Source organism: Camarhynchus parvulus, chromosome 1 (genome assembly GCF_901933205.1).
Source record: "Camarhynchus parvulus chromosome 1, STF_HiC, whole genome shotgun sequence".
NCBI classification, from domain to species: Eukaryota; Metazoa; Chordata; class Aves; order Passeriformes; family Thraupidae; genus Camarhynchus; species Camarhynchus parvulus.
In genome coordinates, this window is record NC_044571.1 from 27,071,027 (window position 1) to 27,097,015 (window position 25,989).

Consider the following 25,989-nt stretch of genomic DNA (forward strand, 5'->3'; position numbering starts at 1 on the left):
CTAAGTGGATCATAGGCTGTTGTGCCTTGCAGCTATCTCCAGATCTCCTATTAGTTTCTTTTTGTTCTCTCCTACTAGCTTCACCCAGCAAATTCCCCCAAGTCAGCTACCAGTAAGTCTGAATATCCAATATCACAATGAGCCTAAACATCCTCTGGATAGAGTATTGAAATCCTTGCAGAGACTAAAAGAAGGTGTACAACAGCCCAGCACAGATGTCACACCAGAAAGACCAATCTCTGTATGGCTAAAGTGATGAAAGCTTGTGTGTGACGACCATATAGGGTGACCCTGGCACAACACAAGTGATGAGCACTTTCTTTGTGGACCAACAATCCCACCTCCTGTGCAGGGGGGTAGTGAGGATGCCCATCCCTGGGGGTCTCCTCTTTAGCTGCAGAGGCACGGGGTTCTCCAAACCCAGCGGCAGGCCCAGCCTGGGTCTGCAGCCCACCCTGTGGGCAGGCATAAACTCCACTCCTGGCAGGGAGGCAGTTGTGGGAGAGCTGGGGGGGATGCCTGCTCTCATCCATGGCTGAAAACAATCGGATTGCTAGCAGATTCCCTCCCCAGAATTTGTTTCTGGGTTTTTCCTCTGGCAGGAAATTGGGTCTAGTGGTCCCATTTGCTGAGGATGATTTTGCCTTAAGGCAAAGTCTTTGGATTTGGACACATTTCACTGTTCTCTAGATTTTAGGTGTGAAACTTCACCAGCTAACTCTGTACAGCCTTGAAGAAAGTGTTAAAACAACAATCTGAAATCTTGCAAAATGTAGTATCAGATTATTCCGGGGTATGTGAAACAGTGAGGCTAAGGCTTCGAAGTGGGACCTAGAAGAACCCAAAATGTTTATTAGAAATTCCCTGAAAAAAGGTTGAAGTGTGAAGTGTTCTTGGCCTTGGGTAGCTGCCTGTGACTCTGCTTACAATGCAGAAGCCCCAGGGCTTTGTCTAGAGTTGCACCTCCCCACTACTGCTACAGCTTTCAAATAATGCATCTTCTTTGACTGGAACTTGGCTCGCAAATGCAGAATGACAGACCGGATTACAAGGCTGCTTCACAAGGGAGATGACAGGAGAAGCATGGGAGGGAGCAGGGGAGGCTTGCTGAGGCATGGAGTCGGGGGCATTGCCAGAGAGCTGGAAAATGTCCTGATTCAGCAACCAGGTACTTCAAATGTTGCCAGTTATCGCTTTCTTGTCAGGGCAAATCTTGAAATAAACACATGCCCCACTATGTGCCACACAGGCTGTGCAGGGTGACCACAGGGCAATGATGAGACCTGTCTATGGGGCATTCAGTGATGTGTGGCATCTCTCAGGTATAAAGATCGCAAGTAGCTAAGAAGAAATATTTTTGGTTCTGATCAAACATCCCTATTATTCTTAAAGAAGATCTATTATTTTCAGGATTTTGTGAATTCAGACCTTGTTTTAGCCATATCATAAAACCCAAAAATATGGATATGCATATGTGTTTGTGTGTGTATAGTTGTCCTGCTTTTATGAGGTATATGTGTTGAGAGGAGAGGATTCAGTAGTTAATTAGACAAGTACCAGATAAACCAGGCTAGACGAGACTTGCTATAATGAAGTCTACTCTTTTTTTTTTCTGTGAACCTTCTGTTATTCTACGCACTACTCAACAAGACTATATGCCAATTCTGTGAATTTCATTCATTGCCTTGTTCATTCATTGTTGATGGCACCAAAAAAGTGCAACTGGGCCATTTTTTTCTGGCTAATCATGAATAAATCAGCTGTTTGATTGCATGGGACTACACCTTTTTAAGAGCTTTAAATGAAAGAGGATTTTCTCTAGCTCAGAAGTACTCAGTTTGTTTCACAGTGATCCATACAGTTACAATAAATAAAGTCTAAAAGGGCTCACACAGAAAGGGGGAAATCTTGCCCTGCCCTTCTCTTTTAATTTCAGCAGAGGCTGCCTCACGTTTGAAATTGCAATCTCTCTCTTCTCAGAATGCGCCTGAGCTGAGATTTGGGCATTCAGGTTTCAGCACACACACACGCACACACAATTGGAAACAAAGAGTACACAGTGACTGAGATGAGCTGCTTACATATTGAGGGGGAGCTGGACCTTCGGTGGTGTTCCCTGATCTCCAATTATTGCACTTGTCCTGGGACCAGCCACTGTGGCTGTTCCAATCAAAGAGGAATCCTGAAAATACACAAAGAAGAACACAAAAGGATTTAAGATGAAGCCCATCATTTCCTAAATTGCTATGGGGTGTATGCATAGAAGAATAAACCACATATTTTATAAATTCCTGGATTTTCTAACTTCATTATATTGCCTTAAAAAAGGCTTATTCTAGCCTTACACATTCCAAAAATACATTTCTGACACAAAGGATTAACAGAATTTCCATGTACCTGTCAGAGAAATTTTATTTGTATGCACATCTTAAAAGTTTTACAATGTAAAACTACTTAACTGCTTTGTAAAGTCAGCTCAGCATGTGCATGTGCAATAGTATCTTCTCTGATAAAAGTAACCTTTTCCCCTCAAAAACTTGTTTTTAAATTGGTACCCTTTTGGTAGTGGTTGTGGATCTCTGGAGAAGAAGATACTATTCAATTTCCAAAATTCACTCTTATTTCTATGTACTCTTTTTATCATCAGGAATATTCTTCTCCTTCAAAAGAAGGTGACTACTCAACCCAAAACTTTCTCTGAATGGAGAAAGTATTCACTCCACTTTTACCCCAGAAAATAAATCTCTCATATAGACAGCTGGACAGATCTTCTCCAGCTATTCATGTGAAAGGCAATTCTAAATGCAATCATTCATTTCTCAAAGCCTAATGCTCAGCCAAATTATGTAGGGCAATCTCTTTTTGAGTTGTCTCACCAAAGTCCTCATTCATCTATGTCAAAAATGAATCCTAACTGGAAACGTCTCCTGAACTAATGCCAAGGCCTGTAGCAACAGATCTTTACTGCAGACAGGGCAGAGCTGGGCTGATGGGACTTGTAGTGGTTTGCTTGAACAAAAAGTTTTCTAAGTCTCACCATATGCTGTATGCATGTTCATATGCAGAATAGCTCTACAAAGTAGGAACCAATACCCACAAATTGCAGGTTCGGGCAGGGTGTGTTATACTCAGCAAAGATTCTGAGCAGTTCGCAGGCCTCCACTACAGCTTTTCTGTTTCAAAATTCTATCTAACAAACAGTAAATATTGATTTTTGGAACACAAACATGGGGACAATTTTTGCACTTAAAAATGACACTGAATTAAACCAAGACACAGAGTTAAACCAAGACACACATTGTTACTTAATTACTGGATTTCAAGGTTATCTCATTCCAAAGAAGCCATATAATTATTAGTGTTCTGTCTTGACAGTGCATTGCTGAGCTATATAGCTTTGCTGTTTATGAACACATTATCATTAGGAAATCGTGCAGCAAAACATGGAAACACTGCACTGTGATTCTAAAGCTTTTGGCAAAAAGCAGCAAGATGTCTCATCTCTCACCAACATCTACACTCAATCATCAAATTGTATTGACAAGTACATCTCCTTTTTCTCATTATTTCCTCAAACTTTCTGGCTGCTTGCTCAAACAAAGAAGGATCCAGGCAGCTCTTGGTCCTATGTGTAAAAAGCATTCTTTCCAGCTCTGTGACTAAGGCTTTATTAATACTGCCTGTCACGTCAGTGAGCTAGTATCAACTTACAGAAAAAACACACCAGCCCACTAAAAAATTTAGGGATAGCTGGAGAATGATCCTCATTTGTTACGTTGAGCTGGTTAATGGGGTTAGGGATTGCAGAAGATGTTGGGCTGAGACACCTGGCAGCTGTCTCATCCAAGAGGTAAATGAGAAATGAACTAGTTCAAACTTCTTCATGTTGTGCTACCACTGTATGCCTGCTCTGGACTAGAGAAACAGTCTCTAAGAAAACAGAAAATGCATCAGTCCCCACCCTTCCTTGCTAGGAAAAAAATTAGATTTTATGTCATGAAAAGACAGATCTGAATGAACAGCCCCAGGGTGCAACTGTAAAGGCAGAGAAGATCACAGCAGGAAAGAATAGAATAGGACAAAATGGAATAGAGTAGAATAGAATATTTATATTGAAAGTGACCTGCAACAAGTATCTAATCCAACTGCCTGACCACTTCAAGGTTGACCAATTAAGGCCATTGTCCAAATGCCTCTTAAACACTGACAGGTTTGGGGCATCAACCACTTTTCTAGGAAGCCTGTTCCAGAGTTTGACCACCCTCTCTGTAAAGAAATGCTTCCTAATGTCCAGCGGGACATTCCCACAGGACCACTCCCTTGCATCGTGTCAGTGGACACCGGGGAGAAGAGCTCAGTGCTTCCCTCTCTGTTTCCCCTCCTCAGGAAGCTGTAGAGATCAATGAGGTCACCCCTCAGCCTCCTTCTCTCCAAACTAGAAAAGCACAGTGTCCTCAGCTGCTCCTCTTAGGACATTCCTTGCAGTCCTTTCACAAGATGTGTTGTACTCCTCTGGATGTGTTCAAGGACTTTCACATCCTCCTTCCATGGTGGCACCCAGAACTGCACAGAGTGCTCCAGGTGAGGCCACACCAACACTGAATACAGCAGGATAATTTTGAGTGACTGGTGATGGTCTGTTTGATGCACCCCAGGATGGGGTTTGCCCTCTGGTGTCTCACACTGAACCTGCTGTCCACCAGCACCCCCAGATCCCTCTCTGCAGGGCTGCTCTTCAGCCACTCCTCTCCTCATCCATACTTGTGCCTGGCATTACCCCATCCCAGGGGGATCAGAATCCAGCATTTTGAATTGTTACATTTCCTCCTGCTAATCATTGGCCAATGCTCCAGTGTATCTACATCCCTCTGCCAGGCATCTTGTACCCCCTCAAGAGAGTGAAAAGCACCTCCCACTTTGGCATGATCAGCAAACTTGCCAGCTGTGCATTCAACTCCTGCATCCTGATCATTGATATATATGCATATATATATATATACTCACACACACACACATATATATATATATGACAAAACTGGCCCTAAAACTGGGCCCCAAAGAACATCACTGGTAACCTGTCAACAGCCAGCTGTAGTCCCATTCACTGGAATCCTTGGAGATCTGGCCTTTGGCCAGTTCTTCACCCAGTGCATCACAAGTGCACTCATTCCATGGCTAAGCAACTTATCCAGAAAGATGCTGAGGTACAGTATCAGAAGCCTACTAAAATCCTGAAAAAACTGTATCCACTGCTTTCTCTTCATCCACTATGCAGGTGACCTTATTATAGAAGGATATCAAATCAGTTTAATGGGACTTCCCTTTTATGAACCCATATTGACTGTTCCTTATGACTGTATCATTCTTTAAATGCCTTTCAGTAGCACCCAGTATAATAATCTCAATAATTTTTCCAGCAACTGAGGCTAAATTAACAGGTCTGTAATTCCCTGGGTCTTTCCTCATACCTTTTTTTGTAGACTAGAATAATATTGTCAAGCTTCAAATAATCAGGACCTCCCTAGACCTGCAAGATCTTTGACAGATTATTGAGAGGGGTCCTGCCATAACATTCACTGGCTCCTTCAGAACACTTGGATGAATCCACGAGGCCCCATGGACTTGTGTGAACATTCAGCTGATACAGCTGGTCCCTTACAATTTCAGTGTCCACAAATAGAAAGTCACTGTTCTCACATTTATGGTCCTCCAACTCAGAGGACTGGGAAGCTGTAGGTCTGCTAAAGAATAAGACAAAAAGTGCATAGAATGCATCTGCTTTTTCTTCATTCCTGTTAGTCAGATTGACCAAGTACTATCAAGCATTCACCACCTCCACCAAGTATCAGCCCAATATTTTCTTTAGACCGCATCTGAAAAAAGAGCCCTTTTTGTTATTTGAAACAACGCTGGCCAGTTTCAACTCTAATTGAGCTTTGGACTTTCATGTCTTCTCACTGTGTAAATGAACCCCAGCTCTGTACTTAGGTTCCTGAGAAGCCTCACCTTGCTTCCAGAGGTCATGCAGTTTCTTTTTCCTCCTGACCTACACAAGGAGTTCCCTGTTCAGACAAGCTGGTCTTCTGTTCTGCTTGCTTGACTCACAGCATGGTGAAGTTGTCTGCTCCTGTGCTTCTGAAAGGTGAGTCTTAAATACTGACCAGCACATGTGGACTCCAAAGTCCTTAAAAGCAGATTCCCAGGGCACTCTGCTAAGTAACACCCTGAACAGCATGAAGTTTGCCCTTATGAAGTCCTGGGAAGCAACTCTGTCATCCTTTGTTTTCTTTACAGTGAAAATCCTAAACTCAGCCATTTCATGAATACTGTAGCCAAGATAGCCACCTACTGTCACATCCCTCATAAGTCCTTCTCTATTCACAAATAGCCAGCCCAGGAGGGCATCTTTCCTAGTTGGCTCACTAAATATGAATGACAAGCAGTTTTCTCTATAAGCCTCAAGAATTTCCAAGATTGCCACAGAAGTATGATATTTCCAGTTCATATCTGGGAACTTGAAATCTCCCATAAGGACAAGGGCTACTGATCCAGAGAGTTCTCCTAATTGCCTATAGAAAAACTCACTGGTGCTTACATCCCAACTGGGCAATCAGTAGTAAACACCCTCTACAATACCTGCTTTGTTTTCCTTCCCCCCAGTCTTCACCCAGAAGCTCTTCACCACATCATAACTATCTCTAAGGGCTGTGCAATCAAACCTCTCCCTTACTTACAGTGTCACACCTCCCTCTCACCTGTCCTGCCTCCTCCTGAAGCCTGTAGCCCTCGGTGCCAGCACTCCAATCACAGGACTCATTCCACTAGTAGCAATGATATCCAGTTCTGGGAGCTGACCAATGCTTCATCTTTCTTGTAAGACACATGCTAACTCTTTTTTAGCTCCTATGATCCTCCCCCTACACACTGCAGCAAAGTCAGTTTGCAGAGGTGCAGCTACCCCAGCCTGGAGTGGCCACTGCAGGCACCCTGGGCTGAGCCTGACTGACTGCAGAGTGATGAGTTCAAGCCAAGAGAGAGAGCAGCAGTCAAAGCATCACCTGTTTGCCTGTTTGCACTGACAATGGGGCCTCCTGTGTTTTCTGTATTACTGATGATCTCAAGTGCTTCCTATTATGCTTGACTAACATATAGTCCAAGGGATTAAGAAATCACGTAACTACTGTTCATATTGCTGGATGACAATTTTGCTTTCTTCCCTTGAATAATCCCAAAGATGTCTCCACAGTTCTGTATATATCTATCTACCTGACATTCAGTTTCTTGCCTGTATCTGGTTACTCCAATATTACTGCATCTGGTGCCAGCCTGGCACCTACAAACCATTCATTTTTGCCACTTTGTACAGCCTAGTATCCTATACATCCAAACTCTAAATCAGCAACTGCTTCCTGATTGTGCTCTGGTTTTTCTTTAGCTGCTCTCCCTACAGGCTTTGACATGACTGTGTACTTTCCAGTCTATGACCCTGCTTTTCATCATCAGGTTTTACTCCACAGGACCTTCCATACATTGAATTCAGTTCCTCTGTTCACATCTTGACTTTTACTGTCACAGAAGTACTGTGCTCTTCAGCTTCATGTGTCTCTGTGCCCCTTGCTGTATTCTCTTGGTGGCTGCTTGATTGCTACTATGCATCTGAATATTCACCAGCTTTGCATTTAAACTACAGTCCCTGATACAGTTGGTGAAGTCTTTCTAAGCTGATTCTTTCAAGGTCCTCTTGTCTCCTGTATGTATCACTAATTAACTCATATCATAAAATACAGTATTGCTAGATTATTTTGCAAGATTGTATTTGCAATAAGATTTTGAAGAGACTTGTTTTTGCAAAAGAATAATCTCCTATTTCTTTATACTTCTTTATACTTCTTTTCTTTATACTTCTGATTACCTGAGTTGGAAGTTTACCTTTCTACTCTTCACACAATTTTATGTGCATCTCTCCAGTAACCAATAATACCAATAATCCTCCTGGAGAACACAGCAGGCCTTTCTCTATCACAGCTGGTAGAAGGACTTAGTACATTTTCCTTCTTTATTTAGCCCTGGAGCCAGGTTGTACTTTTGCTACTGTGATCTAAGGAACAAGGTACTAAACATGTCCTCCTTTCCTCTTCATCTCCTCAGGGGAATGGGATCCAAGACAATGCTCTGATTTTCTTGTTCTCTGCTTTGATACCTTTTAGGAAGTCTGTGTGCCACATCCTTGCTTTCTGATGGCATGTCCCTACATGATCCATCTTCCTTGTGTGGCACCAGACACACAAATAGAGCCATGCACAGACATTACACGGGGAGGGCTCAAACACTGCAGCATTTGTGTCTTAATCCTTCTTCAAACTCTGCTACTCAGCATTGCTAAAGCCTTACGGGTAGGAGATGTCTCTGACAGCCAGGATTTTAAGAGGCACATAGGCACTTACTGATAAAAACAGGCACCTTGCAGAGTTTTCTCGGAGTGGCATTAAGTACTTCACTGCCTGATTCCCACAGATTTTATTGCAATTTAAGTAATAGGAGTCACTTCTGAAAATACCATTTGGTGCTCTTCTCTATCCCTATGTGTCTCTAATGCCTTTAAACATTTGGCCATTGAATTTCCAGATGTGACATCCTCCTGGGTGATCACACACACACCTCTTGATTAGGAGGCTGTTTAATGGTGGCATGCAGTTTTCTGAACCAGGCACTGCCAACTCTGATCCCATTTACTTAGGCCTGTGAACAGCCACACCCAACTTCTTCAGGCTCCCACTTCAATCTGGCATCCTCCAAGCACCACTCACCACTGTTTCAGGCCAACAGCACCAGCTCTTTTCTTCTGGACACTACAGACCCAGATGCCAGACAGCAGGGGAAAAGCAGCTGCGCAAAGGTGTGCTGAAAGCCACCTCCAGATCCTTCTGCACTAATTTCTGCTTCTTGGTGACCATCGGTAGCACAGCAGCACCACCTGTACTGTGCAAGGCTAAATCCTGAGTAAAACTCCCAGACTATACACACAGGCACCACGGTGCTGCATGGCAGGTATTTCACTCCCAGCTCATGCTGTGCCCTCTGTTTTTATCACCAGCTGCTCTGGTGTAGTAGGTGATTATGTACTAGTGGGCTGGAGAATAATATTAAAAGGACTTTTTGCCTTTTTTTTCCCTGTAAACACAACAGCTTCCTTATGACCACTGAAACATTACTCCCCCCAAAATATTATTGACAAGCCCAGAGATACCAGGAAATTAAAGGTAACAACTACTCATCTGGTTTGAAACATCTTCTCAAATTCATTCCCTTTCTCTTTTCCCATCCACACTTTTATCAAAGGATAAGAATGACTAGTTTGGACTTACAGCATAAATTAAATTTTTCCTTCCCTTGCAGATTTACTTTAGATTTTCACCAGTTCTTTAAGGCCACATTTGTGGTTTAATTTGAAAAGACATGGTGCCTGTAGGGATTAGTGAAGTGCCTTGCAAAAGCAAGAGATTCAGTCTTCGAGCAGAATAGAAGTCTAGAAGACAGTGATAAAACTAGGAACAGAGTAAAATGATATTGCAGGTTGCAGTAGCCTTCACTGAAAAATAATTGTTCCTATCATCTAGAAAATCAACCTAGAATTCTCAGTTTGGCTTCAAAGAAAATCCATCACTCTCTCACCACAGGGCACTTATCACATTCATTAATTCTCAGGAAAAATTCTTTTAATGTCTCGAATGCATATTTACAGCTTACTTTAAATTTCTCTTTAATATTACTTTAAAATAAGAGGAAAACACCCATTCAACTCACATAAGTTGACATACCATCCTCTGGAAATATCATAAAAACAGGCTAATGGTCTTTAAGATTCCTGTGACTCGTTTCTCTAATTTGCTGACTCCATAAAACAATGACTGTGGCAATGATTCTGAACCTTAATGCTCCTAGAAATAATGTATTAGCACTTAATGCATGGTAGTGACACCAAGTATTGATGAAAAGTGTTACATGCAAGATCAAGTAGCTTCATCAAATGCTAATTATCAAAGTGGGGGCCGAAATGGACTTATCAATTCTAGAGGAAGAATTTTTTTTTTCCATAACGGTGTGTGTGAAAAACAAACAAATGTGCAGGATAACAGCTGCAGCTGCATAAATAGCTGCATAAATACCCAGTTCCTTCCTGCAAAGACTGGAGCTAAATTTATATGATTTACTGAGGGGTTCTTAAAACCTGCAAGTATCTGTGGCTGTGGATGAAGATGAGGCACAGTATTACGCTAGCTTTTTCTAGGACCAGGTTGGCCCTGATTATTTTTGGTTTATAATAGACCAAAAACTCTAAATCATATCTTCTCTCAGTAGCTCATAGAGCTATGCAGAGAGCTGGAGAAGTCAAGTAAATTAATTTTCTGAGCTTCCATTTCTCCTATCCTGCAATCTAATGATGCCTGAAAGTTAGAAAAAAAAACCAAACCCAAATATTTTTGTCATTTTCTTCTGAAGATTCATCTGACATTACTGTCCATAAAAGTGCTGATTATTGTGGCTCACAGCTTCTCAGCTCCCCCAAATGAGAACTAATTAAGCATCATGTGGATGAGCATCATGAGAATTATATTTTATTCAGCCTTGTTTCTCTCAGACTATATTCAGGGTATAGCTCTCCACCACAAGGTTTTAAATAGGTTTGTAGTAAATAGTTTCTTGAAATTCTGGGATCAAAGAACATGAAAAATCAAACACAGAGACACAGGAAGGCTTCAAGTGAAAGCTTGACCTGTAAAAGACGTTAATTTAATGCCACACTCATAATTGTCCTTTTGATAACTGTACAACAAAATCATCAAGATCCTGTGCAATGCCTCCTGTAGGAAGTCCCTGTCCAGGGAGAAAAGAGTGGTAAACAAATAAACCCTCCAAGCAAAAAAAGAAGAAAATATACACTTTAGTAATTTCTGCTCAAATGTCATACATGTAGACATAGTGTGTGCCAGATGAACAGGATTTTATGGTATGAGGTAAACACCAAGACAGTATCTCACTTGCTCTTGAGACTTCTAAACCAGTAGTTGACTGGCAGGTACTGTAAAGCCTCAAGATTAGCTGTGTGCAAAAATTATTTTAGTGGCAAAATGTTTTCAGGTTACTACCCTGAGGAGCATCTGGAAAAAAACATATTGTTTTTCTTTTACTGGCAATGGGATTTCACGCACAGTTGAATAACCCTTTTAAAGCACAACTTTCTCTTCCTAGTTCCTGTAAAAAATTAGGTTTTATCTGGTTCTTGAAAAATCTTTCAAAACATATTTGTGATTAGGCATATTGTAGCAAAAAGAGAAGACACTGTCTCTAACCTGGTAGTTCCCAAAAGACAATTTTGCTTTGACCTGGATTCCTGCTAGCTTATGTAATCAGTCCATAGACTGAATCAGCTCATGAGCCTCATTTGCAGCAGTTTTGACAAATAATGAAATATATCCCAATATGCACAGAGCATATTCAGAGACCTATTGGTAGCCCCCCCCTCCAAAAAAAAGGTGTTTACATTCCTGCCTAAAACTTTCTGTTTAAAAGAAGTTAACTCCTTCCCACCTACAACCACCCATCCCGCAACAAGATTTTTAGAATAGGCAATGTCTGGAATTATAAATAACAATGAATAGAACTGGAAATGTACAAAGATAAATAATTAGTTTATATTAGACCTTAGCAAAAGCTCTTATGCATTTTTTGTGACATATTTTGATCTGAATTACAGAAAGACAGGTACTTTGCCATTTTGACTGGTGCCACCTCCTGAAATAGCTGCCCTTGGTTTCACCTGTCTCGCTCTTGTATCCAGTCAGTTGTCATTCGCAGTCAGCAAAAGAGCAGGTTGGATAGAATTTGGACTCCCAGCCAAAGCTGAAAAATACATGAATTTGACTTATATTTTCAGAGCTTGTTGTGCACTTGAAAATTCAAGGTTCATTTTTAGTCTCTGGATTTTAGGTATAATCTGTACGCCTCTCATGGTCAGCACATTTAGGTTATCAGCCAAGGCTCAACCAGAGTTCTGCTATTACATTTTCTCAGCTAAAATTCAGCACTTCTAAATAACTGATAAGGACACACTTCCAAATGATTTATATAGCAAGACACTTCAAGGAACATTTTTCATTTCAAATACTGTCAATCTTTGGGATTGGGAGCGTGCAAGACATTATTCTCAGCTTTTCCTGAACATGTGTCCTCTGGTTAGGAGCTTGAACTAATACTTGCAGGTACAAATTGACTTCTTGTGTATGGTGATGAGTTGTCCAAAACACACACAGAAGTTCTTTCTGTGGGGAGGGTCCTTTCTTCCTCACTCAGCTGTTACCCTGGTGTGCACAAAGCCATGCTTCATTATTCATGAGACGCTTTTCTGTCAAAATCCAGGGGATTTGGAGCAGGACTGACCCATGACCTTTTCAACTAGCAGGGACGAATAATTCATAAGGGGTGAAAATGGAAGCAAGACGAGCCATCTGAGGCCTAGGCATGATTACCTTCCAGGGGGACCTTCCCCACTCCCCAAGGAGTCTCAGTTACGAACCACTCCTCTGCACCCGTAACCTAATTCAGCTTCGGCTCCATCAAAGGCCTGCAGCACTACTTACATCTTCAATGAAAATCCATTTTGCCAGTATGATAGGACATTCTGCATGATGGAAAGACACTATTACCTTTCAGATGGAGATCTTACATTTAATGAGTGATGCTTAGCATGCAGCAAAAAGCATACAAACAAAATTTGTTGCAGGCAAAATTAGGATTCCAGCATTGCCTCTTTTAAATTAAATGCTTCATATCCTGGCTGTTGTGGAATTCCAGTCACTATTTTATCCAGCTGAGGTGACTTCAAGTTGATTCTTCTACCTTTCAAGCATCCCAAAGTTTGTAGTCAGTGAAGATGTTTTTTAAGACCATAATTCATTTCAAAATACATCTTGGCTTTTGGAAAACAGCTGAGCTGGTTCTGCTTAAAGAACAATGAACACATTATGGAAGGCCAGCAGTCTTCGATTATTAAATTAATAATATGCAGAACTGCTTTCAAAACATGTGATTTCATAGTCTGGTCTGCATGTCAGTGCAGAAATCAGTCAGAAATCTGTGCCCTCTTGGAGGCTTATATTAGTCTAACGACTCATAAAAACAAAAAAAGCATGTCAGCTCAGTGTGGAAGTCTGGTTTCAATTCACAAGAATTGACAAAAGCCACAAGAATAAAGCACCATGCATGAAATAACTTCTAAGGGGTGGAATATATGCTACATTTACTGAAACATGTAAAATTTGCACCTAAAGTTTAAGTTTGTGCAGTAACTTAGGCAGTAAGCCCTAGATGTCTCTGTTTCTTCTCATGTCAGCAGAGAGAAAGCAGGTGCTCCACATGTAGGTGCCTCAGGTCTGCAGGGAAAACTGATGCTTGTTCAGAGGAGACTGTTTCGCTGGCTTGCCTTGAGGTAGGGGACTGGATGCCATTCAAGAACTCCTGTAATTGAATTCTGCTTGTTCGAAGGACGGGGCTAGAAGAAAACTGTGTTGAACTTCTTCAAAATGTAGAATCCCCCTGCAAGCTAAATACCAATCCTGATACATTTCAGAGAAACTCATACCTACAACGGATTCCTTTAGATTCCTTTATTTCTTTTTATTAAGAGATCTATTAAGCAATGAAAAAGTGCCTGGAAATTTCAAGGATGGGATATAATGATACAATAAACCAAATTTACATTCTAGTTAAAAAAATGACATAAGTTTGCTAGATACTGAAACTGTAAATTTGTTGTGTCCCTTATAAGAAATAAGCTTTGACTGAATTTGCTGTTGCAAACCAGTAAGGGCATGAGATGGTTACAGAGACAACCACTCAAGGGCTGTGACAATGACATGCAGGACAGAGAGGTTCCTCTTCAAGTGAGGAAAGAAAAGGTGAGACATTTTCCTGCAGCAGACCTCACTAGTGAGTTCAGCAGCTACATGCACATCCTTCCTACAACCTGACCATGCTCTCAGCAACGCCCCTGAGCACTTCTGAAGCAGCAGTAAAATCAGTTTGCAGATTTGTCAAGATGTCAAAAGCAGAACAAGACATACAGGGCATTTACCTCAGAAATGCCAAATGCATTTTAGAGCAAAAAAGTCTGAAGACAAGATTCTCACTGCCCTGAATGCCTTGATGTAAGAGCTCATGGGGCCCATTGTTTATGCTACTCTGGCTGGCATTCAGCCATGTGAATAAAAGTGCTGAACTGATATTCTGTCTAAGGCTGAAGCATCATTAATTGCTTCAGAGCCATGTCAGGTCTTAGCAGATGGCAGAGAAGAGACTGAATTTCTGACATTTTTAATTAAAATGTAACCTCTATTATTATGAGATTAATAGTTGTATAAATATAGCTGCACAATTTTAATGGACATTTGGTAAGAGCCAAATTCTGTATTTTTTGTAGACAACTTAGAAGGCTTAAAAAGAGGTGAATGCATGTTGTGCTTTCATTGCTAATCTTACAAGCATTTTTCTGAAGGTTGCTCCTACAGTCAAGAGAACATAGTGAAAACTTCAGCCTCTATAGACCCCTTTTTTCCCCTATAGATCTACATTCATTGCAAAGCTTTCAAAGGAAAATGTTTAAATCCCTCAAATTAGAAAGCAAGGTCCCCAAAAGCAGAGATAGGTATTAATACATGTAAATGCCACACTTGGAGTGACAGGGTGCAATGACACTTTTTGACAGAGGGAAGCCTCTTTTCACTAAGGTTGATCTGAGCTACCAAGACTCTGCTTCCCTGCCTGGATTTTGGCCAAGACAGTTTTGACCAGCAGTGATAGAGGCATGTGCTCAGCTGCCTTGTCTGCAAACTGGCTCTATGCCCTGGGGCAGAATCACTCCCCAAACCTGTTCCCACCATGGGCTTCATCACACCCCATGTACATGTCTTCCCATCTGCTGCAAAGGACCCAACCAAGCTTCCTGTGGGTTGGATTTCGGTAATCATAACTTGTCACCGGGAACATCAGGCCCTTCTTGTCCTCTACCACTTGTGTGCAAATGACAAAATTGTTTGAGAAATGAGTGGGGTCTCACATACCAGTTGTTCTGTTAAAATAGGGGAGAATAATCAAGGCACTTTTTGTTTCATGGTATAACTTTTGTGGTTTACTAGCTCAGAATGAGTCCTCAACATGACTCTAAGAAAAAAGGGTGTATGTTGTGTTTCTCTTGACTAGCACAGGACCAGAAAAGCCACTATCACATCTTTGTACAGTCCATATGTGTCACTCTCAGTGCCAAAAACCTGGGTGTCATTTACTGGAGAAGTTTGAGACCCTCACTCATGTGTAGTGCTTATGCTGCTTCACAGATGTCCCAGTACATCTTGACACCCTGCTGCTTTGTATGGGAGCCATTTCCTCACCTTCACCCTCCTCCCTGCTGGGGGCTGAAAGGAGGGGAAGACCTTACACCACAGAAACCCTTCCTGGAAACGGCATGTGGAAGAAAATGGGTGCTATTACAGTTGGACTGAGCTTTCTCTCTGCTCCTACATGTGGATGGGCAGTGAAGGGAGGTGGGCAGCTGAGGCAGGAGCAGAGAGTACTGCTCCACTGTGGCAGTGTCCCCTCAGTACAGTTTTGGCTGGCCCTGCATCACATATGGTGTGCATTCAGGCACCCTGCCTCCCCCAGAGTCCTTGTCCACCTGTGCTGCAGGGGCCTGGGGCTTGTATCTTGGGTCACAGTGGGGCACAGCTATCAGGAATGACCCCATGCACCACCCTAGCCTCATAGGGGAGACCCACCAGCACTACAGATGGACATAAACAGGCATTTCTGCCCAAAGCAGCCCCTACAGTTTGCTGCTTGTCCCTCTCCCAGCCATCTACATGCATACCAGCATGGCCAGTGGCTGTAACATAGATTGCCTCCTGCTCCGGGCCACCACAGGTTTGGCAAGTGATCCATGTGTGTCCCTGTATGGGGACGTGGATGTGAGGGGACAGAAGGCATGCCCAGGGAGAGGAAAAGGGCAAGGATGGCTTTTTTCAGCAGAGTGTGGGATGTGTGGGAAGACCTTGTAATGCTGAGGTTATTTTGGACTATGAGACTATGAGATAGAGACTATGAGGAACTGGTCTATAAACCACCTGTGGGTGCTAATCTGCACACACACTGTGTAGATGACTGGGCAGGAAGGCTGAGGCAGAAGAGCTTTGGGACTGTGACTATTCTCCTTTCTCTTCTACACCTTCAAACTGCAAATTACCAGTTGAATTTCCTTATCCATAGAAACAGCAGGCAATTGCAAAGGGTTTCAGTGCACCCCTGGTGAGTTTGGCTCCTGTTTCTGCCAGGACCCCAGAAGCAGCCTCTTGGAAGCTCCTTTTGGGACCTGTGGGGGTGTCTGGGAGGATGCTCTTCTGCATCCTCCTTTGAGAGGGGGAAGGATGGAGAGGGCTGCTGCACTCTCAGCATGTGTGATGGTTTAAAAACTCCTTGGGTTTTTCTGAACAGCAGTTACTTGCAGGGTACAACACTTGTCAAAGTGCAGCACATTTGCTCATCCTCCAGTGATCTGTACAGAAATAATTATTCCAAAGATCTTTTTTTATCCCCAGTGTGTGAATTTCAGACTGACATTGCTACCCTGCAGAGTAACAGATATGTTCAGGGTAATGGAATCACTCAAAATTATTCCCTTCTACAACAGAAACTGCTGTAACTGTTGCATTGCTTCTAACAGATTGTAGGATTACTTTTTGTTTCTAAATTGTTGCAGTAATGTGAATCCAATTTAGCCTTATCCTCCGGCTTCTCACGCTTGCCCAGTGATTAATGCAAGGTGCCAAGTACTGTCACACCAGGATGACAGCACCATGTGACTGCTTCATGCGAGGGTGAGCCATTTTGGAAGAGGTGACCCAAGGGCATGCCACCTGCTAAGAATGCCCAAACCCCTCTTGCACCCCACGTTACCTGGGCTGGAGCACTGGAGGAGAGGTGGGTGAGGTCCCCGATCCTGGCAGCTGCCCGTGGGTCACTGGAGCTGATGAGGACAGGGGCACTGATCTCCATGGAATGCCGGTTGCTGGCGGCCTGGGAGGACTTGTGAGTCATGCTGAGGGCGGTGAAGGAGTGGCGCTTCTTGGCGTTCTTCTTGCCTTCCACCTGCCTCTGGGCTGCGCCGGCCGCCCCCGCAGCGGCCAGCGTGGAGCACGGAGCCAGACCCACCGCCGCCGCCGCTGCCACCGCCACCGTCTCCGTGGCCAGCGGCAGGTCACAGCCAGAGGCCGCAGCCGAGCACGTCTTGTCCATCTCCATGAGCTGCTTGGCAGATTCATTCAGCTGTGTGGGAAGGAAAAGAGATAGATAAAGAAGTCGTAGAGAGCGATGAGGTTCCCTCCACTGCAGAAAAGGAGGCTCAGTGGGACCTTATCTCTCTCTACAACCACCTGAAAGGAGGATGTAGCATGGTGAGGGTTGGTCTCTTCTCCCAGGTAACAGCTGACAGGACAAGAGGAAATGGCCTCATGTTGTGCCAAGGAAGGTTTAGAATAGGATATTAGGAAAAAATTATTCACTGAAAGGGTTGTCAAGCACTGGAACAGGCTGCCCAGGGAAGTGGTGGAATCAGTGTCCCTGGAGGTAATTCAAAGACTTAATAGACATGGCACTTCAAGGCCATGGTTTAAGGGTGGACTTGGCAATGCTGAATTAACAGTTGGACTGGATGGTCTTAGAGGTCTTTTCCAACCTAAATGATTCTATGAATTTATTTGATTTATGAGGTCAGATGAATTATTTCCATCCACTTGTTAATGTCAGGAAGGTCAAAAGAGGCAAAGTAAGCATCCAGAAGAGTTAAGCTAGAAGCAGACACCATAAATTGGTCCACGTGAAGCTACAGCATTTAAAAACACAACATTACCCAAAACAGCTTGTCCCAGGCTGCTGAGTCAGAGCCTGGAAAAGGAGGCAGGAACCTCTTCATCAATGTTTTGCTATTCTCAGTTCCATCACCGGCCTGGGCTTGACGTTTGGCACACATGGTTTTGATCCAAGGGTACAGCTTCCAAATCTTCCCAGTTTCATTTCCCTGCCTCCCACCTAACACAGGTTATCCAAATGCAGATGCAAACTGAATGCATTTTCCCTAGCTGTACCACCTAAACTTTGAAAGAGCTTGATGGCCATGGCAAGGTTTGCTCAGCATCCAGCTTGAAAACGTGTTTTCATCAGTTCTTTTGAAGGGTTTAACACTTCACCTACAGCCCATGAACTCCGCACTAGGAGGCTCAGGCCAGCTTTCAGCCCACTGTTCCTCATCCAATCCACACTCACAGATAACCTCATGTCTATGCAGGCCAGAGGAATGCTGGGTGGTGCAACCCTGTCACTGAAGTCTCTTACCTCCCAGCCTACATAACTCATCCAGGAAAGCTACATTGTACATGGCTGGAGAGATTTCAGGCGCTCAGGGATGCTACCATCACTAATGATACATGAAGTGCACTCTGAAGTCAGCAGTGCTTTCTGCACAGCACTCATTGCCAATACATCTTCCCTCAAGGGATGTTAACAGCTGATGGAAAATGCCACATTTTGCCAACAGACCTTTATATTAAACTAGGATACACTGCAATATGTTTGCATTTAATGAACAGAAACAACATATGAGAATGGGAGCCACAGCTAATGCGCACGTGCTTTTGCATTCACTGCTATTCTGAGACCCACATAAACCAGAGGTGTATGTAATACTATGCTGGACCAAAATAAAGACAGCTTTTTTTTCCATAACTACTTTTATGAATTATGGCAGCATCCAAGAAACAGTTGAGGACAAGACTCTAAATAAAAAAAAAAGAAGAATAATTTCTGCTCCAAGCCAATTTTGAAACCTAAAACAAGTGCAAGTAAAAGGGAAAAAGAGAGGGAAGGGAAAGATAACAACAGAAGCGTGCAGCTAAACAAATGTATAATTGCGTAGCTTTTATGCCTCCCAACCACTGTCACCATGCTGTAAATAAAAGAATAGATGTCGCTAGCCTTAGGCCGGTCCTCCTGAGTTTGAAAGCACTTCTGACTCCACGAGGACTCATTCAGTGTAACAGAACACTAATCTAGAAAGTAAACCTCAACTTGCAGGATCCTTCTTTCTGTGACAGCTTCCACTAAGCCAACCAAGAGCCTCCAATTAATGATGCTCCACTACTTTCAGAGCTGCTGGGAGTCCTGCAACCATTCAATTAGCAAGTCATTTTCCCAGCTGCACTGTCCAACTTGAGACCATGCTTACAGCCAGCATAGTGCACTGCACCTGCCAATTTTTGCCGATAACAGCTGATCCTGTTTCAGATTCTTCAGAAACATCCATTATTTCCCACTTCATCATGCTCTAAATTGGTACAACCTAATATTTGCCAGCAGGCTCCAAGTTGCAAGGAAACCAGATGGCTTCCCTCCCTTAAGTAGGTGTTACAGCTCTGCTTACCCCATTGATGAAGATAGTCTAGCTGAATTACTTGAAATATTAAGGAGAAAAGGATAAAGCTATCAAATATGTATGACTCTTCAACAGCAGAGGGTGAGGAAATTTTTGCTAATCAACAGCAAGAAGAGAAAGAATACATTTTAACTCTTTGAGATAGGAAAAAATAGACTTAAAAAAAATTTATAACTTCTGATTTTACAGCGTGCTATATGTGGACCACGAAGTACTCCAGCTCTTGATATCCGGCTCTGAATCTCTTGTAAGAATTAGATTATAAATCCCACTGTCTGGAATCCAATTTAACACTTAAGCTGTTCTTTTTAAAACAACAAAATCCCTTACTTTTTTGTTCAAAGTGGCACCTGGTTGAAATGTCAATAAGAAAGCAAACATCTAAACATGAAGTGATAAAAAATAACCCTGTATTGATATAAACAAAAGTAAATCTCTTTATCAGTAGAAGATTGAAGGCAGAAAGAAAACTCTTCCCCGAACAGTCAAGCTAATGAACTTTTGAGAATGTCAGAGGCTTCCTGAAATACTGGGAAAAAACTATTTTGGTCTGCCAAGATAAAAAATGCTTTATAGCCTTACAACTTTATTTTTGCAGAGAACTGTTTTTAAGCAGCTTTGCCCACAGATGCTGGAAAGTACTTCCCAAATAGGCTATGAATGCCAGAGAAAAGTCTGCTTACTGCTTTGTAAAAGCAAACAGTTCTTCCTCCTCACAAAAAACTTTTAGAAACCTTTTTTTTTAAACATAAACATGATTGCAAATTTCTTATTTTAAACTCTGAATATGTAAACAAGCATTGCTTTCTGGTGTCTGTCATCTGATCTTCGGGCAGATTTGCTTCCAGATGAGAAGTTTAATGGAAAGTTCTGACCCACAGTCAGTGTCAGGAATTTGACATTTCTGGAAGCCTGTAGCTCTTATGACAATCTCTAATACCAGAACTCAACTTTCTCACTCAGTTTTGATTCTTTCTCTAGAAAGATCTTACATTTGTGTTTGTGGTCCTGATAAGCCCAAAGTGACTTGAGACTTATGCCCTTGAGACTGCAGAGAGACTGATTTTACCCCAAATCCATTCTTTGCAAAGGGGATGTCCTAGAAAACTTGACATAGGATTTAGAGGGATAAGGCTTGGATTTGAATGCCAAACCAGTCAAACATTCCCAGCAGCCCTGCAATCCTGTCTAGAATGGCAAAATCTTGCAACAGCAAGCCTTATATTATCTGAGGGACTTTAGCATGCAAGAGATGTGATGAGATGGTGCAGTAAAACTGTTCACAGTGTCTGAGTGACTATTGGCTGTGAGTCCTGCATGCTGAGATAAGGATGCACCAGTCTCAGTTCATGGAGCTACTGTGGCTATTTCTCAGGAAGACCTTCCCCAGCTGTGATTAATCATATTGGAGACAGCTCCAGCTCATCTGGTTTTGGGAGTGAAGAAGGGTGGGAGTGGAATACCTCTGTGCACAGAGCCTTGTTCACCTCCAAACAACCTTTTCCTACAATGGGAGCAGTAATCAAGTGCTCTTCATTAAAAATTTGGTGGCCTTGATCAGGAAGCCATAGTCTGCACCTTGCCACAATGCAAGCTGTCATGACATTAGTGTCCAAGCAGAGAGCCCATGTGATATGAACTAAGGGAGAGGTTTTTTCCTTCTTGTGGCTTTTTGATATGACTGTCTTAGATACTCTGCTTGTGACTTTACCACACAGGTGACAAATATTAAGCTACATCATACAGGACTTCTTCACTGCCAAAATTATTTTTTATTAGTCTCCACATAAATCTATTTTTTTTCTGCAGAATGTATTATGGTGACTTTCTCTCAGTCTGTGTTGCACGTGCTTGCATGCACAGATATACATACACACTTCTAATTTCTAATACACGTGGGTTTAAAAGGGACCACCTGTAAATGCTTTCAACTTATTTCTCTTTTAAGGATGAGTGGATACAGGAGAGAAACTGTCATCTACACTGACGGTCCCATGTGGGATCAAATATGTCCTTTATATCCCAATATGACTTAATGAACTACAGTTTCAATGGGCAACATTGTGCACCTACTTACATACCCCAAATGGAATGAAGAGTAAGGAAAACCTACTTCTTGTCCAGTGTGGGTGACAATTTACTCTAAGTTTACTTCAATTAGCAAATGATTACTTTGGAATTTCTTGTTGTTATTATTATGAAACAAGAGAGAAACATGGGAAATTTAGGTCAGATTTAAATAATTTATCCCTACTACATCTCCCTTGACAAATATGCCAGTGCATTTACTAATCCATGTTAGTGTCAAAATTATCCTATCCCAGTTTAGACTTCCAAGGGACACTTTGATACACTGTGGTCACAACAGCAGCTCCTGGGTTGTGGCATTTCCCTCATAGTTCTGTCTTCTGTAAGAAGGAGGACTATTCTGCTATCGAATACTCTTATTTTTTAATCATTTAGGTCTGGGTAAGGGATTAATTTCTGACTGACATCTGCCCTATCAAAGACAGGACCTCGCTGTGTGGCTTACAAATATACTTCAGCATGTACTTGATACTGTGCAGACCAAAGTGTTACTAATGTGTGACTAAAATGTCATTCTTCTCTAAATAAGAAAAGATTGCTTAAATTCTCAGTTTTACACACGTGATTCAGTATTTTGATAAATTAGAGCCAATTTGAACCAGAAAGTACACTTTATTAAGACTTTCACTTGCTACAAAATCTTTGTTTTCTCTCTTTATGGAAACTATTAGCTAAAGAATGGTGCTGTTCAAATACAGATATAAGATTTAAACCAATTTTAAAAGGAAAAAGTTACAAATCCCCTCAAATCTCTACATATCCAATACAGAAGAACAAATTGGAAACAAAAAATATGCTCAAGTTTTTAGAAAGGAACCACTGAGCAGAGCAGAAAACAAAATTAAAATTATTAATAAAACATCTTCACAATGTCCCCCTGAAAGATTGAAAATATTTTCACCTAGGGACTGCTGATTTTTATACTTTATGGTTCATAAATATTGAGAAGATTGTGCACATCACTATTTTATGCCTTGCGGAGACTTTGGCAACTTGCAGTTCTATATCTGATTTTGTGATTAAAATAATCAGTCTGAATTTATTATTGCATTTTCACTTCAGAGTAGGTACTATCAGGAAATACTAAGTTCATAAAGTGCCCTCATTAAACTAGTTTGCTAGTATTATAATGTATGTTCTGAAGCACAGTGAGATTATTAAGTAACTGAGGGCATAACTATACAAGATTCTTCTGTCTCTGCAGGGTTCCTGAGAGGACTGCATCTGTAAAAGCATTTTTAGACCCAAAAAGTAGTCTTTCAGAAAGCTAAACCAGCTTTTCCTTGCTATTATCCCTACTGGCAAATGCAGGATACAATCTTTCTTCTGCTGTAGCCAAGTAAAAAAACAGCCTTCGACTCAAATGGACATTAGGAGGAAGTACATAACACTTTCTTTACCTGATACTTTACATGTTCTTTGGTAGGTTATTACAGAGGACACACAGCAATTCCAAAAGCTTACTAGTGGGATATTAGCAGACAAATTTGTGCCAAAGGCTCTTTGACCAAGTCATGTTGAATGTATCTATAATTTTAATATTTTGTGTTTAGTTAATTCTGATTTAAAAGTGTTTAGAGAAAGTCTCCAAAGTTCTCCATGGACAATTTAAATTAATTCAGCTAAACCTACAAAATCCTATGCCAATTATTCATTTAGGCACCATTTTATGAAGAGTAATTAGTAAGGCACAGTTTAGGAGAAAATATTATAGACATACCAAAGCAGTACTTAATGGTTTTGTGTTAATCTCTAACAATCCGCTATTGCCTTTTCTAATTTATTGCCAGAGAGGAACAAGCAAATTTGGAACAGATTTTCTGCAAGTGGTTTATCCATCATGGAAGATAGATTTCTGAAACCCACACTGTGATTGAGAGCAGAGTTATTCCATTCACCCAGAAAACATAAGAAGCACAGTACATGTGCTTGCTTGAACAGATTCAAATGAAATGATAGCTGCAGAAATACTTTCCTAGGACACATCTCAAACTTCAAGTGTTCTGTTCCTCCAGCCATAGGTAGAGGCATACACCTCATTCTCTTTTCCAAAAGCCTGCTGAATATGTCAGCATGTTCTCAAGGAACAAAGTCCCTAAAACCCTACAGCAGACAGCCTTCCTAACCAGGGTCATCCACATACACAACAATGTATAGTCCAGAAAAAGCAAGCCAATCATTTTTGTCTACAACATGGGTCTTTGAAAGGCAGCAGTACTTAGCAATCTATTTGCCTGTCCTACAAGATCTTTCTCATTTAGCAGCAATGTCACTTCTAACGCACTGAGGGGCTGAAGGAATGTAGCATATTAGAACAGCATGTGCTTGGACGAGCGTGTCATCATGATCGTGCAGAATGAAACTAAATGATGCGTGCAGCAGAAGTAAACACTAAGCCCTGGGTGGTGAACTGGGAATTTTTTTTCTTACCCCTTTTTTTCTGAATAGTTTTAAGAAGGAAAATGGTCTGCAGTGGTGGAGAACAAGTTTGGTGTATCCCAGAGAAATGCATTATCTGTTCAGGAATTAAGCACAGCAAGAAACCTTTTGGAAACTAATGTCTAAAGAATGGAGAAGAAAGAAAATAAAACTAAATGCAATATCATTAAAAATAGATTACCTTACCAAAAAGAAGTATGCCTTCTAGATCCCCCTCCATTTCCTGAAACAATGCTAGCTATTTAGCCTTCAGCTCTAAGTATGAGGACTCTCTTGCTCTGATCTGTCATCTCTGAATCTCTGATCTGCTGTGTACCTTCGATATGCCTAAGGATTTCCTTTTTCCTTCTATCTGTCCCCTATAGACACCCTTTTCCATAATGAGACACTCATAACTGCACCAAAGCTACTTTGAAAGCAAGAAGTGTAACCAAATACAGCTTTACTCAACATCAGAAAGAGTGGGAGAATACAGCCTATTTTTACTTATAAATTATTCAGAAAGCTAAATAAAAAGTGCAGTCATGAATTCATGGGCTTGATCCTAATTCCTTTGAAGTCAGTGGCAAAACTCCAGCTGCCTTCAACAGTGGAAGGACTGGTGCCCATCTGGCACCAATTTCAGTAGCAGAAGAGTCCCTGTTGAAGCTTGTGTAGATTTTACTGACAAACTATTTTTTCATCAAAAAATGAAACTCATTGGAACTTAAGTATTTCCCAGGAACTTGCTTGTTTTGACAAGATGTCCATCAGGAAATTGTTTTGCAGATGATGTTTCTCAGCTAAGACAAGAAATTACCAAAGTCACAGTGGTTTAGGAGTTCAACAGTACTCCTGTCTGAAAGTCCCTGTGTGGAGGAATAGCCATGGGAGACCTGAAACAACACTAACACTTTCCAAACAGAAAGCCGCCAGCTTTCTGGCTGTGCTGAGTATCCTTCACTATTGTTCTTGTAAACTGGAAAACCTTTGTGACTCCTCTCCTGAGTCCAGGTGTCCACCTGCACCATGAGGGAGGAGGTTGGTGCTAGCAGAAGGGTGAGTAGCCTTATGCTGGGCAGCAACCTCAGCTAGGGACCTGGATGAGTCAGGAGGCTTTGAGGAGCAGTTCAGGTGATGTCCTCATTCCTCACCAAAACCTGGCAGCTGTATGAGCCCTGTATCATTACAGCCAGTTACTGCAAAAGGGAAACCCTCTGAAGGAGTTTTGTGCTAAATCTAGAAAGCCCCTCCCTTGTGAAAACTTCCACTGTGAGCCAGCTGTACCTAAAAACTTCAGCACAGGCTAGGAAAGATTGTTTAGATCCTGGAGCAGACCTGTATGGATCCCATGTAAACTATACACAGTATCTTTAAAAAAGAGTCAAGTTTTGTGTTTTCAGAGTTTTCAGGCAACTTTCTACCTCCTTCCTTCCTTAATGTTTCACAAGGCTCCTGTGCTATTGCTTACCCAAGTGATCAACAATACGCATAAAATTATGAATTAACTGAAAATTGACAGGTCAAATACTATCAACTAAGGAAGTTAAATACCACCAACTAAGGGCAGAGGATGTCTTCAGGGTTAATGCATGCATCAAGCCTGGGAGTCTTAAAGCAAATGGATTTCAAATTATGGTGTGTGGCCCCAAGTAATTATAAATGGGTTTGTGAACCAGGAACATCATGCTCATGTTGTTGCAGAGACCCTTCTCTTCCTAACAGCTGCACTGTGCACACATGCTACTAGACATGACATTGTACCCTTTTGCTCATACTCTCAGATTTGTTCCTGAAAATATAGTTCTTGAAAAGGCTGGTTTTGGAGTGATCAGGGTTGTGTGAAAGAAGTAACAATACCATGTCATTTTTTAAAGGAAAATCCTTGCTTCTAGCTTAATGAGACACAAGGAGGAAAGAAAAAACCCATGTATTTGCTGAAGTCCTTTATA

General features: G+C 41.7%; 1 protein-coding gene across 1 annotated transcript in view; it reads right to left on the minus strand.

The window, feature by feature from the left end:
• The window catches only part of SH3RF3 (SH3 domain containing ring finger 3), a 248,050-nt gene that overhangs the window by 45,831 nt on the left and 176,230 nt on the right, over positions 1-25,989 (minus strand). The window contains exons 4-5 of the mRNA XM_030957484.1: positions 17,002-17,370; positions 2,082-2,182 (exon numbers count right to left, since the gene is read on the minus strand). Coding sequence (XP_030813344.1) covers positions 2,082-2,182; positions 17,002-17,370 — 470 coding nt within the window. The remainder of the gene's footprint in view (positions 1-2,081; positions 2,183-17,001; positions 17,371-25,989) is intronic.